At 58.2% G+C, this 13,219-nt stretch overlaps 2 protein-coding genes across 2 annotated transcripts; one reads left to right on the forward strand and one right to left on the reverse strand.

Annotated features, from left to right (window-relative positions):
- The first annotated feature begins 2,426 nt into the window (after positions 1 to 2,426).
- Positions 2,427 to 6,506, forward strand: CDC20 (cell division cycle 20). Its single transcript, XM_062191102.1, has 11 exons — positions 2,427 to 2,530; positions 2,688 to 2,919; positions 3,034 to 3,182; positions 3,307 to 3,403; positions 3,571 to 3,699; positions 3,789 to 3,985; positions 4,071 to 4,165; positions 4,441 to 4,669; positions 4,818 to 4,943; positions 5,796 to 5,913; positions 6,263 to 6,506. The coding sequence occupies exons 1-11, from the start codon at positions 2,450 to 2,452 to the stop codon at positions 6,439 to 6,441; spliced, it is 1,632 nt and encodes a 543-aa protein (XP_062047086.1). The 5' UTR covers positions 2,427 to 2,449; the 3' UTR covers positions 6,442 to 6,506.
- Positions 6,507 to 6,594: 88 nt separating this feature from the next.
- Positions 6,595 to 11,369, reverse strand: ELOVL1 (ELOVL fatty acid elongase 1). The gene is made up of 8 exons (XM_062191103.1): positions 11,251 to 11,369; positions 8,711 to 8,770; positions 8,374 to 8,564; positions 8,136 to 8,216; positions 7,942 to 7,998; positions 7,754 to 7,859; positions 7,529 to 7,665; positions 6,595 to 7,385 (listed from the first exon to the last, which is right to left on the reverse strand). The coding sequence occupies exons 1-8, from the start codon at positions 11,339 to 11,341 to the stop codon at positions 7,164 to 7,166; spliced, it is 945 nt and encodes a 314-aa protein (XP_062047087.1). The 5' UTR covers positions 11,342 to 11,369; the 3' UTR covers positions 6,595 to 7,163.
- Between the last annotated feature and the right edge of the window lie 1,850 nt (positions 11,370 to 13,219).

Raw genomic sequence — 13,219 nt, forward strand, 5'->3', positions numbered from 1 at the left:
TGTTGCCTCCTTCATTCTTTCATCTATTTTTTTTTTAAATTGTGGTTTTTTCATTTTATTTTGTTTTGTTTGTTTGTTTTTTACTTATTTGAGAGGTAGAGTTGCAAAGAGCCGCGTCAGAAGAGGAGCAGCTGTGACTCAAACCAGTGCCGGTATAGGATGCTGGAACTGCAGGTGGAGGCTTAGCCTATAGGCTACGCCATAGTGCTGGCCCTGAGAATTTCTTTTTTTAAGATTTATTTATTTGAAAGGTAGAGTTACAAGGTTCTGCTCCACTTCTGATCCAGCTCTCTGCTGTGGCCTGGGAAAGCAGTAGAAGATGGCCCAAGTCCTTGGTCTCTTGTGCCCATGTGGCAGACGTGGAAAGAAGTTCCTGGCTCCTGGCTTCGGGTTGGCCCAGCACCAGCTGTTGAGGCCATTTGGAGAGTGAACCAGTGGATGGAAGACTCTCTGTCTGTCTCTCCCTATCTCTCTGTAATTCTACCTCTCACATAAATAAATCTTTAAAAAAAAAAAAAAAGTAGCAGTACAGCAGAGAGAGACTGAGATCCTCAGTCTGCTGGCTTATTCCCCAAATGACCACAATGGCCAGGGCGGGGCCAGGGAGAAGCCTGGAACTCCATGAAGGCCTCCCCTGTGTGGGTAAGGGGTCCAAGCACTTGAGCTATCACAACGCTGGCCCCCATTCTTTTATCTTTAGATGTATAAATTCCCTGACCCTCCAGTAAGCCATAGTCCAGAAGTTGCAAACTGTGGCCTTGTTCCCCCCTCAGGTAGGTTCGTTCCGCCCTTCCCTACTGGTTCCACAGTGCCTAGAAGGTGAAGTCCAAACTCTTTAGCTTAACCTTTGTTTTTTGTGTTTTTTTTTTTAATTTTTTTGACAGAGTGGACAGTGAGAGAGAGAGACAGAGAGAAAGAAAGGTCTTCCTTTGCCGTTGGTTCACCCTCCAATGGCCACTGTGGCCGGCGTGCTGCGGCCGGCACACTGCGCTGTTCCGATGGCAGGAGCCAGGTGCTTCTCCTGGTCTCCCATGGGGTGCAGGGCCCAAGCACTTGGGCCATCCTCCACTGCACTCCCTGGCCACAGCAGAGAGCTGGCCTGGAAGAGGGGCAACCGGGACAGGATCGGTGTCCCGACCGGGACTAGAACCCGGTGTGCCGGCGCCGCAAGGCGGAGGATTAGCCTAGTGAGCCGCGGCGCCGGCTCTGATGGTCCTTTCCACCAGGATCTCACTCACAGAGATCTTTCATTTAGGTCATTTTTTGGCACAGTGTCTTGGCTTCCCATGCCCGAAATGCTCTCATGGGCTTTTTAGCCAGATCTGAGTGGCTTAAGGGCTCATTCTGAGGCCAGAGCGCTGTTTAGGGAATCTGCCATTCTACAAGTCTGCTGTGTATCCTGCTTCCCATGTTGGATCCTTCTGTCCTTTTTAATTCTATCAATTATTATTAGCAAACACTGGTCTTATTTATGTGATTCCTTTGACACTTAATCCTATCTTTATGATCAGTTATGAACTTAAACTGATCACTTTAATTAATAAGATGGCCTTGGTACCTACCAACTTAATGGGATTTACCCTAAGGGTAAGTGCCGAACTGTACATCTCCTCCCTCTCTCATTCCCAAGAGTCAGATAGTTTTAATCCTGTCTCCACCACTTACTTCTCGGCTGTGTGCCTTTGGGCAAGTTTCTAAGCTCATTTGACTCAGTTTCTTTTTCTGTAAAACGACGCCAGCGAACCTTAGGGATTGAAGAGTGAACCCAACCACGTGTTGTAAACTGACTGAACGCAGTCCTGGGCGGGCGGGCGGGGGTGCTGCCTCACCTCCCGGCCCCTTGGCACGTCCCTGGCCTGGAGGGAGTCAGAGCTGGATTCCGGCCAGCCCCCCGGTGCGGCCTCAGGCACACCCCTCGCCCGCCCTGACTCGGAGGGTCTGTCGGCCTTGGGCAGGGCGCGCCACTAACGGATCTCCGGGATTCCTGACACCCATCGAGCCCGGGGAGAGGAAGCCACGGGGTCTCCCCCAGGGCGCCCAGGCTGCCTAGACCTTTCCAGACAGGCAGGTCCGAATCCTGGCCCTTTTTCTTGACCGAACGGAACTCACTTTCCCTCTTTCGGCCTCATTTTCCCAGCGTGGGAAACAACAAGAACAGAAGCGTGTTCCCCTTCCCAGCTGGCAGATGCTGCCGGCACTCGGTCCCCGGCCCTGCCCCGGGCACGCAGAGGAGCCGGGGGAAGCGACCAGGCCGCGCCCGCCCCGCCCGCCCCTCTCTCGGACACCAATTCCCCGGGCTGGGCTTTAAACCTGTCATCAAATCACACTCCTGAGCGGCTTTCGCTCTCGTGAGACCGGCGGCGTACCCCGGAAGGCCCGCCCCCTGGGCCGTAGCTGCCAATGGGCGAGAGGGACGGTTGCGACGGTTGGGTTTTGAAGGAGCCAATGAATGCTCAGAGCGGAGAGTTTAAGTAGCGTAGGCCAGGCGTGCCGAAGCCGGTCCGGGATTGGAATCTGTTCCGTACGCACGGTGAGAGGGCGCTGGGTCGAGCCGAACGGGGAGGGGGCTGTCGCGGCCCGGGGAGTCCGGGCACGGAGGAGCTGCCGTGGTGGGTGGCGCCGATGGCCGGCCGCTGGTGAAGGAGCCCCGCATGGTCCCCGGAACGCGGTCGCCTCTCTTCCCACAGGCTCGGCGAGCGTCAGCTCCCAGGACCCCTCCCGCTCGCGGCGCTGCCATGGCGCAGCAGTTCGTGTTCGAGAGTGACCTGCACTCGCTGCTGCAGCTGGACGCACCCATCCCCAATGCACCCCCTGCGCGCTGGCAGCGCAAGGCCAAGGAAACCGCGGGGCCGGCCCCGTCCCCGATGCGGGCAGCCAACCGATCCCACAGCGCCGGCAGAACCCCGGGCCGCACTCCTGGTCAGTGGGGCGAGGCGGGGCGCCGGGAGGCCGCGAGACTGGCTGAGAGCCGCCGGCACCCTTCCTCTGCCGGGAGCCTGGGCAGACGGTCTGGCTTCTCTCTCCCTGCCCCAGGCAAGTCTAATTCCAAGGGACAGACCACCCCTAGCAAACCCGGCGGTGACCGCTATATCCCCCAGCGCAGCGCTTCCCAGATGGAGGTGGCGAGCTTCCTCCTGAGCAAGGAGAACCAGCCGGAAAACAGCCAGTCGCCCACCAAGAAGGTATGTGTCCCCCCAGGGGCGCAGGGCAGGACCCGACTGCGACACCCATCCCACCCCCCCCCCCCACCCCACCCCACCCCCCCCCACCCCCCCCCCCCCGCCTCACCTCGCCCTTGTATGCCAGGAGCATCAGAAAGCTTGGGCTTTGAACCTGAACGGTTTTGATGTGGAGGAGGCCAAGATCCTTCGGCTCAGTGGGAAGCCACAGAATGCTCCAGAGGGTGAGACCTGATGTTCCTGGCTCTTGGAGGGAGCTGTCAGCCTATCCCCAGGGCAGGGGCGGGGGTGGGGGGTGGGGGAGGCCATGTCTGTCTGCTCTTCCCACCCAAGGCTAAGGGCAAGGCACGGGCCAGTTTCCCCAGCGTGTAGACCCACTTGGTTGCCACAGGTTACCAGAACAGACTGAAAGTACTGTACAGCCAGAAGGCCACGCCCGGCTCCAGCCGGAAGACCTGCCGCTACATTCCCTCCCTACCAGACCGGATCCTGGATGCCCCTGAAATCCGAAATGACTACTGTAAGTGCAGCCTTGCTCCGTGGATGGAGAAAGGGCTGGGAGCCAGCAAACAAGGAAAACTCATGGCTGTCCCTCTCCACCTCTGGCAGACCTGAACCTCATGGACTGGAGCTCTGGGAATGTTCTGGCGGTGGCACTGGACAACAGCGTGTACCTGTGGAGTGCAAGCTCTGGTGACATCCTGCAGCTGTTGCAAATGGAGCAGCCTGGGGACTACGTATCCTCTGTGGCCTGGATCAAAGAGGGCAACTACCTGGCCGTGGGCACCAGCAGTGCCGAGGTGCAGGTGAGACTTGTCCCTGCCCTGTGGCACCAGGCCCCGGCGCCTACCCAAGTCCCAGTCTCTGATCCTCGTGGTCTTTCTTCTCCAGCTCTGGGATGTGCAGCAGCAAAAACGGCTTCGGAACATGACCAGTCACTCTGCCCGAGTGGGCTCCCTGAGCTGGAACAGCTACATCCTCTCCAGGTCAGTGGTTTTGGCCAACCTGGAAAAATAAACACGATTTCCACCCACCGTGCCCCTGCATTTATGAGGGTGTTTTAAAAAGTTTGTAAAAGCGTAGAATTTAAGGTTAAGTTTATTGGGTGCACCTCCCCATTTGAAATCCACGTTAGCTTTTTTATACTAGGCGTTTTCCTTGAGATGTGTGAACACCCCCTGTGCATCCCTGAACAGAAGCAGCTCCGGCCTTGGCGGTTTTGATATGCCATGGAACCCGATTCCCTTCTTCTTGCCCACAGTGGTTCACGCTCCGGCCACATCCACCACCATGATGTTCGGGTAGCAGAACACCACGTGGCCACCCTGAGTGGCCACAGCCAGGAAGTGTGTGGGCTGCGCTGGGCCCCAGACGGACGGCACTTGGCTAGTGGAGGCAACGATAACTTGGTCAATGTGTGGCCTAGTGCTCCTGGAGAGGGCGGCTGGGTTCCCCTGCAAACATTCACCCAGCATCAAGGGGCTGTCAAGGTGAGAGCTGGGACGGGTTGACACCTCTGCAGACCCTCACTTGTGACCTGGGGCCTGAGATGGTGGGAAGGTGGGATGATGAGATTGGACGGGGTTCCTGTGGAGCCCTATAGCTCCTAGTGCCTGACCCCACCTTTATCCTATCTAGGCTGTAGCTTGGTGTCCCTGGCAGTCCAACATCCTGGCGACAGGAGGGGGCACCAGTGACCGACACATCCGCATCTGGAACGTGTGCTCCGGGGCCTGTCTGAGTGCTGTGGACGCCCACTCCCAGGTAGCCTCTGCTGGTGCAATCTAGCTCTGTGTAGTCCTCCTGGGCCAGTGCGTGTACTCCAGTGGCTCTGCCACCCCTGCTTCATGATTCCCCACTTCTGACTCAGCTCTCAGGAGCTCCATTTCCAACAAGCCCATGGCTTACCTCCAACCCTGCGTCCTGGAGGCCCCTTCACCTCAGTGTGACCCACTTCCCCTTGCCTCCCTGAAATGCGCTCCTGTTCCTTCTCTTTCATTGCTTCAGAATGGAAGAACGTGCTCAGAAACCCGCAGCACTTCCTGGTGTCTTTCATAGTCCTCACCACCAGGATTTCTTGTGTCCCTCCAGCCCCTCCCCTCAGCCACCACCTCCGTCCAGTTGTGGCCCACACAATGGCTTCCTCCATGGTGGCCAAGCATTCTTTTCTCTCTCCTCCAGTATAGCCTCTGCACCGTGGTATCAGGGCTGTCACTCTCTTCCTCCAACCTGTAATGGCTCCCCACCACCTACAGCACACAAGCCGCATCAGGGCTCGTGGGCCTCCCCATGTCCACTCCGGTCTCCTCTCCTTTCCCCCACCCCCAGCTCCCCAGAGCACAGCCTTCCCTCTAGACCATATGGGCCATACTCAAACTCTGGCTCTGGTCCTGCTAACTTAACGTGCTGGAGCCCTTAGGCAACTTGTTGAACTACCTTCTGATTGATTCCTCATCTGTAAAATGAATAATAACTCTCTCTCCAAGCACTTTTGTGAGGGCTGTGATCGTCCAAGCCTGAGTCCGTGGCACCTGGCAGGGTGCCTGACACTCTAATGGCCTGTGTTCTGATTTGATAGCCTTGGCTGAATGTCTGCACATGCCTTCCTCTCCACAGGTGTGCTCCATCCTCTGGTCTCCCCACTACAAGGAGCTCATCTCAGGCCATGGCTTTGCACAGAACCAGCTGGTCATCTGGAAGTACCCAACCATGGCCAAGGTGGCTGAGCTCAAAGGTAGGTGGCTAAATGCAAGAAGCCAGACATGAAAGGCCACATACTGTAGGACTCCTTTTATATAAAGTGACCAGAGGCCAACTCAGAGACAAAACAGGTTAATGGTTGCCAGGGTTTGCAAGAGAAGGGGAGTGGGGAGTGATGGAATTATTTTGAAATTAGGTAGTTGTGATGGTTGCATATCTTTGAGCAGACCAAAAACCACTAAGTTGTAGTAGACTTTTAAAGGATAACTTTATAGTATATGAATTCTGTCTCAATACAACTATTATAAAGAGCAAAGGTGGCCATCAAAATTGGAAGGCTTTGGGTGTGACATATGCATGTACATTTTCCTCAACTGCCCCAGGTCACACAGCCCGGGTCCTGAGTCTGACCATGAGCCCGGACGGGGCCACAGTGGCGTCAGCAGCAGCAGATGAGACCCTACGGCTGTGGCGCTGCTTTGAGCTGGACCCTGCACGGCGGCGGGAGCGGGAAAAAGCCAGCGCATCCAAGAGCAGCCTCATCCACCAAGGCATCCGCTGAGGCCCAACCCATCCCCTCAGTTTTTTATTTTTCTAATAAAGTCATGTTTCCCTTTCCTCGCCTTGCGTGATCTCTGTCCCAGGGGCTCCCCCTACTGTGGGTCAGTCAGAGCTGGAACTGTCCTGAGGGAGCCTTGACCGTCGCAGCTGCTATGGACACGGTAAGCGGGCTGCGTACCCCGCCTCCAGCACACATGCACACACACAGCCTCGTGGTTTCCTCTGTCACTTTTAATTAAGACGCAGTGAGTAAGCAGCCTCCACAGGCTGTATTCCCAGGCCCCCATTCACCCTGACCTTTGGCCCAGAAGCTCCTGCTTCAGTGTGGAGTGGAGGAGGGAGCCTGGGTCCACAGTGACAGATTATTGCTGACCTCTTCAGTGTGAGGAAAAAGGCCACAAGACCCTGGTGAGGGCCAGCCCTGAGTGCTCCTCTCCCAAGTTTAAGGCAGGGAGGGGGAGGTAAGTGTCCAGCCCTTTCAGCCCCCGGCTCTGGAGTGGCAGAGGGCAATGAGGCCATATTCCTGGAGCTGGCCTGGAGAAGTGGGTGAGGAACGGAAGCAGTGGTCCCTGTAGACCAGCCGTGGGGAGGGGAGAGTCAGTCCCCTGCTCAGTCCTGCCCCCAGAAGCCCTGGTCACAGGTGTAGGTGGGGAGGACACTGACGATGCTGCCCAAGGTGCAGTCCTGAGGCACTTTGGTGGGCGCCTATCTAGGCCGTGTTTCTCAGTTGGCCTTGACCTTGGCGATACCTGGAGCTCCATTTTGCTGTAGTGCACGGGGCAGCCGCTTGCCCTTGGTGTAAGACTGGTACCAAAAGTTGGAGAAGAGCACGAAGAAGATGGTGCCATACATCCAGATGAGGTGGATGATGACTGGGTACTGGTAGTTGCAGCTGGGCATGAAGTAGTACTGGGAGATGTGCAGCGAGACCAGGACAAACTGGATCTAGGATAAAGTAAGGGTCAGAGGGGAGTGAGGGAACTGGAGGGGAGAAAACAGAGTGGGGAGGGATGGGATCAAAGGTGAGACAGGCTGGGAAGTCGGGGAGGAGGGGTGGGGGCGTTGCGGGCCAGGCCCAGGCTCCTCACCAGCTGAATGGCCGTCATATGCTTTTTCCACCAGAGGTAGGGCTGTGCCACAGGGCCGAGGGCAGACAACCCATAGTACAGGTACATGACCACATGCACAGAGGAGTTGATCATGGCGTGGAAAGAGCCCATCCCTCCTGTGAGTGGACAACGAGAAGGCTCATGAGGATGGAGCCTCAGCTCCCCTTGCCTACCGCTCTTCCCCCAGTGGCCTTCCCCACTCACCTGGGGCCACCTTTACCCCCCACCACCAGCTCCAGGGGAGCACTGAGTGATGGAAGACGTGGAGGAAGGTCACCTGTCCGTCTTTCTTCCGGAGGATAAAGATCACCTGAGAGAAGAGGGGGGCTGTGGTTCAGAGCTAGGGTCTCTCCCCCCTCCCTCCTCTCGAGCCCTCACATCCAACTACTCACCGTGTCTATCAGCTCAATGAACTTAGAGAAGAGGAAGAGCCAGGCCACTCGAACCATCTGCAAGAAGTCAGGGCAGCCTTAGGACCCCACACGCTGCTCCAAGAGCCTCCCTAAACTGAGCCACGAGCACAGATCACACCCAAGCTGCGCCTCTCCCCCTGGTTGCTTACGATCTAGTCCCAACCCCTACTCACCCTGAGAGCCTCAGGGCTGTTGGAGTAGTCCACGGGGTCACAACGCCAGGTATAGGTGCTCAGCCAGCCAGACATCAGGAACTAGGAAAGGGTGTGGATTAGACCACCAGTTTCCCCCTGCTAGCATGCCCTCCCTCTCCCACTGAGGAATGGCTGTGAGCCCCTCTGGAATGGGGAGATGCCCTGCTCCGGCCCCGTAGCCCACTTGGGAATCAACACCCTGATGCCCCAGGCCCACCTCATAGACGATGTATAGAGAGAGTGCCACTAGGGAGAAGTTGTAGACAATCATGAAGCCACGTAGCTGGAAGGGCTTCCGATTGGCCATGATGCGAGGCCCCAGTGAGAGGACAAAGTACACATAGGTCAGGAGAATGGAAGTCATCAGCAGGGGGGACCCCATCAGAGGGTAGCCCTGCATCCGGGGATCTGTGAATAAGGGTCAAAGCATCAGGAAGAGTCACCAGGTTCCCAAGCTTACAGACAGGAGGCGAGCACACAAAGGGTCAACGGGTTCAGAGGGGCGCTCCACCAGGAGACAGCCCTCCATCCGGGGCTACTGGACAGCATCTTACCTGCATGCTTCATCATCTCATGGTACAAGTTCACAACAGCCTCCATCCTGGCGAAGGACTCTGCGGAGGTACAGAGCGTGGACGTCAGGCCCACCGCACACCCCTATCCCACACCTGACCCACGAAGACCAGACCCAGAAGCAGACAGGACAGAGGGAGAAAGGAAGGCGTCGCTGGGGCCTGGGAACAGCAGGCAGCAGTTCAGCAGGGATAGCGAATCCAAATACCTCCTGCCTGCATGGGAAGGGCTCCTCCTCCCTTCTTTCCCGCCCCTCACTCCCCTCACTCAGCTCCTCTCCAGAGATTTGGTTCCTGCCCCTCCTCTCCTCCCCCTTCCTCCACAAGAGAACCCTCTCTTCCCGGAATCTCACCTCCTCACCAGCCAACTGGGAGCTCATCTCCAAATAACCTCTCCCTTCCTTGCAGGAAGGAGTCACTCAACACCCCAGCAGACTTTTCCTCCAGGGGTTCTCCCTTTCACCCTCTCCTCTCCAGTCCTCCCCTGGGTTCCTCCTCTCCCCTGCCGGGACTCTCCCCTCCCTGGTCCCTTCAGTCCCTTCCGGAACCTTCCGCACCTGGGATTCCTCCTCTCCCCTGCTGGGCTGCTCACCTCCCCAGGCTCTGTCCCTGAGCGAGCGAGCGAGCGAGCGAGCGAGCGCTCACCTCCAGCCTCTCCTCTCCGGCGCTCTCTCAGTCGGTCGCTGCCCTTCCTCTCCTAGAGCTCTCCTCTTTGAGACTCCTGCCCCGGCCGCTCCACCTGTCTGACTAGATCTGGCAGCAGCCCCGCCCTCTGCCCGCCCCCGCTGTACTGGGCATGGGGTGGAGGGTGGGTCCAGGCCACAGGTCAGTGCCTGGGGAGCAGGACCCACCAGGATTGGGAAAGCCAAATAAAGCCCCAGACTCACCACCCACCCACCATAGACCAGAGCTTAAAGAACGAAGGTGCTAGGTTCTTTGGAAATCCCTCCTCCTCCACCCCCCATCCCGCTCTGGCCCCAACCCCAGCTTTGGCCCAAGGAATTGCTGAAAATCCACTCCCAGCATCCTCTCCTGAACCAGCCGTAAATTCTTAGTTTGCCCTACTTCAGAATGGGTACAAGCACCCTTCCCTCCAGGGAGGGGCCGGGAAGCCAGTGGCATGTGAGGAGGTGGGGAAGTGGGGGAGGTCTCAGGAATCTTCCCCTCCCTCAGGGAGGGGTCCTAATAGGCTAGGCCCCCTCCCCCTCAGCGCCTGAAGGAATGTCGGGGGTGGGCGCAGGGACACAAAAGCCTCTGCCCAGGCCCAGGAGAGCCTGGGACTTGAGACTTTCAGAAAACGGCGGCAGCAGGTGCTCCGGTTTTCCTGCGTCCAGACACCAATGTGTGCAAGTGCTGAATGAAGAAATTCACCTGACACCTCCCACCAGAGGTGTGGCGTGCCCCCTGCACACAGGCACCTCCCGGGGCTCCCCCACCCCACCCAGCTGGCCCACGTAGCTTCAGACTCCCCACAGCCGGGCTCCAAGCCTTGCAATCCACGTGCACACCCTCGCACTCACACACACCTGCCGGCCACCCGGTCCTCCACCCCCCACCACCTCCACAACAAACACCGCACTGCACTGAGGGCTGGCACACAAACACACAGAGCTCACACACCTCCTGCTGGCGGGCGGCGGGCGGCAAGCAGTGAAGAGCCCAGAGGAGTGCAGCCAGAGAGGGCACTGCCCCTGACACCCCGCAGGGACTGGCCTCCAAGGACACTCACACTGGCGCTCCCACAATGCCCTTCGAGACCCCACTTTAGCATGTGCAAAAGGCACATGGTTACAGTGCAAGTCCACACCCGCTGCAAGCTGCACACATAGGTCTACTCACGTGTGAGCCACTGGAAGGTGAGGGAACACCCGATCACCCACACCATATGCACCTGCCCTGGGTCACCCACAGATCTCTGCTGGCGGTCAACAATCCTCACTCTGCCTCAGTCAGCCTAGGCAGCGGCCAGGCCCGCCGGCTTGGGCATGTGCTCTAACACACAGTTCCACATGTGAGTTTCCCAGCTGCTTCTCTCTCCCAGCCACCCCCCACCCCGGCCCCAGCCAGGTGCACTACTCCCCTGGCCCTCCCCACCCACACACACACAGGTACCCTGAAGATCCAGGGGGACTCAAGGCTTCCTGGAAGGACCTGTCCCCACACTTGGAAATCTGGGTGTGTCCCCTTGGGGGCACTCAGGCTGCTCCTTCCTTCCTTTAAGATGGATGGAAGGGAAAGCGAGACCAGCAAAGGAGAGGGAGGGAGGAGAGCAAGCCCAGGAGGTGGTGGAGGAAGGCCTAGGTGTAAGCAAGTGGGGGCCACAGACGGGGGTGCCGGGGGAAGGAGGGTGCTGGCGAGGAGGCCCGGCCCCAGGGAGCTGGGACCTCCCACCCACTCGCCCCAGGAACAGCCTCGCCCACAGCCTGGGCAGGGCAGGGCAGAGCAGGGAAGGGCAGGGCTGGGCCGGGTTAGCCAGGCAGGGGGCGCCGGCACATGGACAGCCCTAGCAGGTCCAGACTCACCAGTAGGGGCCAGGCGGGCAGCGATGGAGGGCTCGGAGGGAGCAGGACCAGAGAGGAGTCCCCAGGGCCAGCCTGCCTGCCACTTCCTCATCTGCTGGGCCGACTTTCTGTCACCAGAGGGGGAGGGGCGGGCCGGGCGGGGGGCGCTTGCTGATTGGGCGACCGGCCGAGGCAGGAGGGGCCGTCCAGCGCCGGCTCGGCCGGAGGGGCGGAGGCAGGGGCGGGCCGCCAGATCCCGGGGCAGGAAGCACACCCAGCCCCGGCTCCCCACCCCTTCCCTCCCATCTCGCAGCCCGCCTCGGCCGGTGGCTGCGGCCTGGCCCGCCACGGTAGCACACGGCTTCCTCCTGACGTCCAGCCTCTGATGGCCCCATTCTCGGCCACTCGCCTGTTTACAACAGGCCCAGTTTAGGACTCTGGAGAAAGTTCCAGGGCTCGGCCCCCGGTTAAGGGTTCCCCCTCCAGCGGGGTGAGTCCAGGAGACCCGAGGCAGGCTCTGTATGCTGGGGGCTGACCCGGGGTGGCTGGGAGGTCCTAGCGGGAGGGAGCAGCTGGCCATGGGAGCCCATAAACTTGGATGAGCCCTAGCATTAGGAGATGCAAGAGGATTTCCAGAAACGGAGGTGGGAGAATACAAGTGGCCCCCGGGCAAGAACAGTGACTCACTGACCTGCCAGGCGGTGAAAGGAGAAGACAGAACTGTAGCTGGTGGTGGCTAGTCCTGAGGGCCAAGTGGGTAGTCTGATTTTTATTGCAGGGAAGATTTCTGGGGAGGCTGTAGTGAGACTTGCATCATTCATCCATCACACATTTACTGACCACCTAGGATGTGCAAGGCTGTGTGTCAAGCTCTGCCGACACCTGTCCAGCACGCACGGGACTCACAGTCTCTACGCTGGATCACTTCACTCTGGCGGCCAGTGTGAGGAGGCAGACGTGTGGCGGTGCCCTCAAGTCGGCTGGACTATCCGCCACCGGGTTGTCTACTTGTCTGTCCCCTGCCTGGCCCTCACCACCACAGGCTCTCCTACTAGAAGGAACTACCGGAGCAAGGACACGGGTTCAGTGAGATTGGCATCTGTATCTCCAGCAGCTCCCGGAGCAGTGCTGTGTATGCAGTGATCCAGTGACGGCTTGTGGGACTGGATGGTGTGAATACGGGCAGAATTAGGGAACGCAGAAGACATGGGAAATTGGGGAAAATATGTTCACAAATGGTGGGCTATAGCTTTATGCGAGTTTAGTCCTAGAGCTTAGACAAGAGGTCAGAGCCAAAGTACAGCATGACCCAGTCCCTTAGCACCTGCCCTTGAAAGGAAATGCCAGATAAATCCAACCATTGGAAAAACTCAAACCTCTTAGCACTGTACACTAAGGCCCTACCAGACCAGGTCCCTGCCTGGTCCTGGGCCACTCCCATGCTTTACCCATCCCCAAGGAGCCAGCATCTTCCATAGTCCCATCACACCCAGGCTCAGCATAAGGTGGAGTCCAGTCTCCCAGGCAGTTAGGCCACACCCTCCTCTTGCTCTCACAATCTTACTGTGAGGTAATTATCTGCAACCCCCAACTATAAGCTCCCAGCAGCAGAGCCCATGTTTCAGTCACCTATGTATCACTAGTTTCTGGCCCACTGCCTGGCACTCAGTGACCCCTCCAGAATGTTTGTTGAGTAAATGTTAGAAGTAAATGGGGGGTTGGAGCTGTGGCGTAACAGGTAAAGCCGCCGCCTGCAGTCCCGGCATCCCATAAGGGCACTGGTTTGAGTCCTGGCTGCTCCACTTCGGATTCAGCTCTCTGCAGTGGCCTGGGAAAGCAGTGGACCCTGCACCTATGTGGGAAGCTCCTGGCTCCTGGCTTTGGATTGGCGCAGCTCCAGCTATTGCGGCCATCTAGGGAGTGAACCAGTGGGTAGAAGACTTTCTCTCTCTCTCTCTTTGCCTCTGCCTCTCTGTAACTCTGCCTTTCA

This window comes from Lepus europaeus, chromosome 5 (genome assembly GCF_033115175.1).
Source record: "Lepus europaeus isolate LE1 chromosome 5, mLepTim1.pri, whole genome shotgun sequence".
Lineage (NCBI taxonomy): Eukaryota > Metazoa > Chordata > Mammalia > Lagomorpha > Leporidae > Lepus > Lepus europaeus.

What these genes read in the sequence shown, in the direction of transcription:
- CDC20 (XM_062191102.1), top strand. Translation starts at nt 2,450, where the DNA reads ATGCTCAGAGCGGAGAGTTTAAGTAGCGTAGGCCAGGCGTGCCGAAGC. An exon ending in GCCAGTCGCCCACCAAGAAG is followed by an intron (nt 3,183 to 3,306) that starts GTATGTGTCCCC and finishes CTTGTATGCCAG; the next exon opens with GAGCATCAGAAAGCTTGGGC. An exon ending in AACAGCTACATCCTCTCCAG is followed by an intron (nt 4,166 to 4,440) that starts GTCAGTGGTTTT and finishes TCTTGCCCACAG; the next exon opens with TGGTTCACGCTCCGGCCACA.
- ELOVL1 (XM_062191103.1), bottom strand. Translation starts at nt 11,341, where the DNA reads ATGAGGAAGTGGCAGGCAGGCTGGCCCTGGGGACTCCTCTCTGGTCCT. An exon ending in ACAGCCCTGAGGCTCTCAGG is followed by an intron (nt 7,999 to 8,135) that starts GTGAGTAGGGGT and finishes GACTTCTTGCAG; the next exon opens with ATGGTTCGAGTGGCCTGGCT. An exon ending in TCATTGAGCTGATAGACACG is followed by an intron (nt 7,860 to 7,941) that starts GTGAGTAGTTGG and finishes CTCTTCTCTCAG; the next exon opens with GTGATCTTTATCCTCCGGAA.